The 4,124-nt window shown below is 34.2% G+C and overlaps 1 protein-coding gene across 1 annotated transcript; it reads right to left on the reverse strand.

The window, feature by feature from the left end:
* Positions 1-368: 368 nt before the first annotated feature.
* Positions 369-416, reverse strand: Tsp_07945a (hypothetical protein; the record flags this gene model as incomplete). The annotated part of the gene is made up of 1 exon (XM_003373299.1): positions 369-416. A coding segment is annotated over exon 1 (48 nt), but the record flags the coding sequence as incomplete, so codon positions are not given.
* Positions 417-4,124: the final 3,708 nt, after the last annotated feature.

The raw sequence follows: 4,124 nt of genomic DNA on the forward strand, positions 1-4,124 counted from the left end.
GACAGGGTCATCTGATTAAAGCGGTCTCTGACAGCACGGGACTAGTAGACTCCGCGAGGGAAGTCCCGTTAACGGCAGGAGGGCGGGGGCGGCGCGGGGGCGGTCGGGCCTGAAAAAAAACCTTGCTTGAGATCCATTGCTGGGATCCGAGCAAGGCGGCAGGCCTCTGGTACCGCAACCGGGAGAGGAAGAGGTGAGCTTTGAAAATATGGACTTTGATCATTTGATACGGTTAGGGTCGCGTCGTGCAGTGTAACCCGTCGAACTCCTGCACACCACCCTATCTCACATTCCTCCTATCCTTGCACTGCTATTCTCAAACATTTACTTATTCTAATACTCAAACTATAGCAGTGCTAAAAACTCACTATGCTCAAAAATTGTCCTTTGAAATGATCGACAAATTCTGCGACCATTTCTCTTTCCGCAAATGAACCCTAAACTCAACTCAAAAGGCTTGGGACATGAAAACGTTCAAATGCGGAAAGCCACTCAAATTTATTAAAATAATGCTCATGATCTATGTCCAATTACTCTAATTAACAAACATCTGAATTAAATGCTCGATAACTTACAGCTCGAATTTATATAAATTACAGACTCAAGAACTCCTCAGTGAAGTTTAACTAATTAGTCTAACTCAAAGAATTATACTTACCTAACTTACCCTTGTCTTTGGGATGTCTTCTTTTATCTTCTATTCTTCTGTATCTAAATGTAGAAGAATTAATTCAATGAAATAATGTTATAATATATAAAAAACAAAGCCGTTTTCATTGTTCTTCATCGTCCATCATCGCATTGAAAACGCCATTGTTCATTCGCCGCATATCGTTCGCCTACAATCATTTGAAATGAGTTTCTAGAGCAACTAATAGTAGCCACAGGAAAATTTACATAAAGTTCATTTCCATTAATTAACATGTATGAAACGTATTTCATTTCGTTGAATAAACATTATTCAGGCCACGCTTAAGCTCAAAAGCAAACAAATTGAAATGCAAATTCAAATTGAAACTGCACCACGCCTTTGTTTGAATAGATAAGATTCTTCTATATCTAAGAACACACCTTACTCAGTATTTAAAGGAGAAATAGATCGAGCAAATATCATTCTAGGATTCTGTTGGTCAACAAAGTCAATTTAACTGACGTACTGCTAATATGAAGTTAATTTTCAAACCGCCCAATTTGCATAAAAGACAGACACTGCGCACATAGCGGTAAACGCTGGCTTACGTAAGTTGAATATGCTATTCCAGTATGAATTAGAACATAATGTCAACAAAAAATAAACTATGCTCGAGTACACTGGTTGCGCCCTCTGACACGCAAAAGTAGCTAGATAAAAATGTTGATTTATCTAATGTCTTCATGATGCAAAATTTAGAAAACAATATAAAGTGATAATAAAATGAAATAATTTCTGTATAAAAACCGTATTTTTCTGTGTTGCATAATAGATAGCACTATGCTCTTTCTGATATTCTATCTGTACAGCAGAGTATGAAATTGAATGCTATAAGCAAGTGCAAATTGAATAATGTATTGCCTCCTAGAGTTAAATCTGGGCAATCATTGAAAATAGCTAATTGAAGTATGGATTTTTTCAAAAACGTTAACTTTCAACTGTATGTAATTGAGAATTCAGTTTGAAAAGTATTTTCAGCTTTACGAATCTTCAAATTGAAAAATGCTGATAGACCTAAATATACATGAATTCATAGCAAAACATCTGGAACATAGGGTTCAATATTAAATGTTTACCTGAATTCAGATTCATGCACTTGCACTTTGGTTACACACCGCCACCATTAATCGAACATTATTGAAATGAAATAATAACTATGGATACAATGTTTGCTTTCCTCTCGTTTATGTATTACTTGTTAACCTTATTATCAGTAATTTGGCAATTTTCATGATGTATATTACTGTACTTTCAATTATCTTTCTGTGGTTTTATTTTTGAAATATAATTCAACTTAATATTAAAAGAATATTTTACTTTTCTTCATTGGAGTTGGAATTACGTCATTAATGTGAAATGAATCATGTATGCATTTCACTAACACCTTTGAAGCTGTAGTGCTGCCAAACAGGCTATCATCAGCTAGATTAACCCCAACAGATTTTCATGTACTTTTCATTTATTATTTTGTGATTCATGTTTGAATTCCAGATATATTTTAATGTCGTTTGTGATTTTTGCCTCTTTGGCTTGTTTCCGCACAACGAGACGTCTGATGATTTTCTGCCAAGCTGCAAACTGATACTGAGAACCCCTTCCCCACCTTCCTCTCCTCGAACCTCCATTTCAGCTCCCAACATTGTCAGCAACCCAACTCCCTTACTATATTCTCCCTTATACCCTCGGTCACTCGATATTTTATAAAACTGCTGCAGGAATTGTTGCACTTAGCTGCTTTAATTGATTTACTGATCCTTACGTAAATGGCACTGTCATAAACATCTGAATGTGTTTCAAGTTGCATGATCAGTAGTATTTGATGATGTTGAGAACGCCACAAAATAGTGCCGTTTTAAATTTAAACAAACCTGGATTCTCAATCACGTGATATAATAACTTTCAAATTAATAATTTTAATTGCATTACAAACGAATGATACGTTTCACTTTTATTTGAAACTGAACTTTTCTATTGCCAGCCCAATATCAATGCCAAAGCCAGAATGAACGTACACAATATTGCAAGTCCGTTCAGACGTTCTTCTGTCATGGTCCGGTAGTCAGGAAATAGTTTCTTAGACATTTCACTGCAGTAAATCTTCGTACTGCTCTGCATGAGGTGATTGAGCGAGCTACAGATTGGCAACTTTCCTACATATAAAGATAAGCGCAATGCGCTAACGTCAGAGGCAATTTAAATCAAAATTACTGGGCAGCGTGCATTGCAAATATCCATAACTGTGTCAGTTATTAATGTCAACAACTACTACTCACAAAAAGATGAAATTTCTAAAAAATATATGAGAAATACGCATAAGCATACGTTTTGAGACAGCAATGAATGATTATATAACAGCAATAATTTCAAAAATTCAATTTAATTGATCGTAAAAACACGATAAATGAGGAGAATTGTAAAGGGTTCGTTGCCAGAAAAATTTCATGTGCAGAAATTGGAAATGTTTACTTCCGTTGAAAGAGAGTTACTGATTTAGGAATATCCAAAGTATTTAAATAGGCAGTAGGCAAATTTAGAGCCCATTTCTTCAACAAAACTTTCTTTGATCAACATGACTCTATAACAATCAAAAATAGTCCAAACTTGCAAAACAGAATTTTCACAGATTTTCGCTAAAACAACCAAGTCTATAGCCCATGAAATTATGGAACTTTCAAGAAAAATGTTTTTCGCCAAAAATTAAGACGATTTATATAAGTAGAGAATTATTCGCTAACTATAATAAACTTACTCGTACCGTAACTGTTTGCGTACGTGTTGAAATATAACAAAAAAGTAAAAGTTCTATTAGAATTTTTATGAAATCCAAATAAAACGGAATAAAAAATAGAAGGAAAATAAATGTGCATATCGCATTCATTTTTACCACGAAGTCATGAACGTCTTTACATCAAAAAAAATTTATTTTAATAGGAATTGTTCCTGATTTTCATTAAAGCAACAGGAAGTTTCAAAATTAAAATTCTTTGTTCACTGAATATTTTTGATTTATTACAATTCAGAGATACGAATTATCCAAAATTATCACATCAAAAAGCTATTTTCGTGCAATATGTCAGTCTTTTCATTCTATAAATTGCAAATGCTCACACAGGCAACTTCATCAAATTTCTCAACAAATCATTAATTGCGGTTTATGGAAAATTTACATACCTTTAATTGTCACAACATTGAAGGCAATAATCATAAAATTGTTTCACAATGTGTCGTAGATTCTGAAAAGCATGGATTAACTTTCACCGTACAAACTGGTGGATACCACTGAAGATTCGAATAAATGCTATCCATGAGACCAATCGGTTGAAATGAAGTGTGAATTTATATAATTTCAAGACATTTGTAATGAAGGTTTACTCTGGGCGACTACCCATTATACTAATTATGCAAATCACCATTGCATCGTTGCTACTTAGCG

This window comes from Trichinella spiralis (assembly GCF_000181795.1).
Source record: "Trichinella spiralis strain ISS 195 chromosome Unknown Scfld6, whole genome shotgun sequence".
Classification (NCBI taxonomy): Eukaryota; Metazoa; Nematoda; class Enoplea; order Trichinellida; family Trichinellidae; genus Trichinella; species Trichinella spiralis.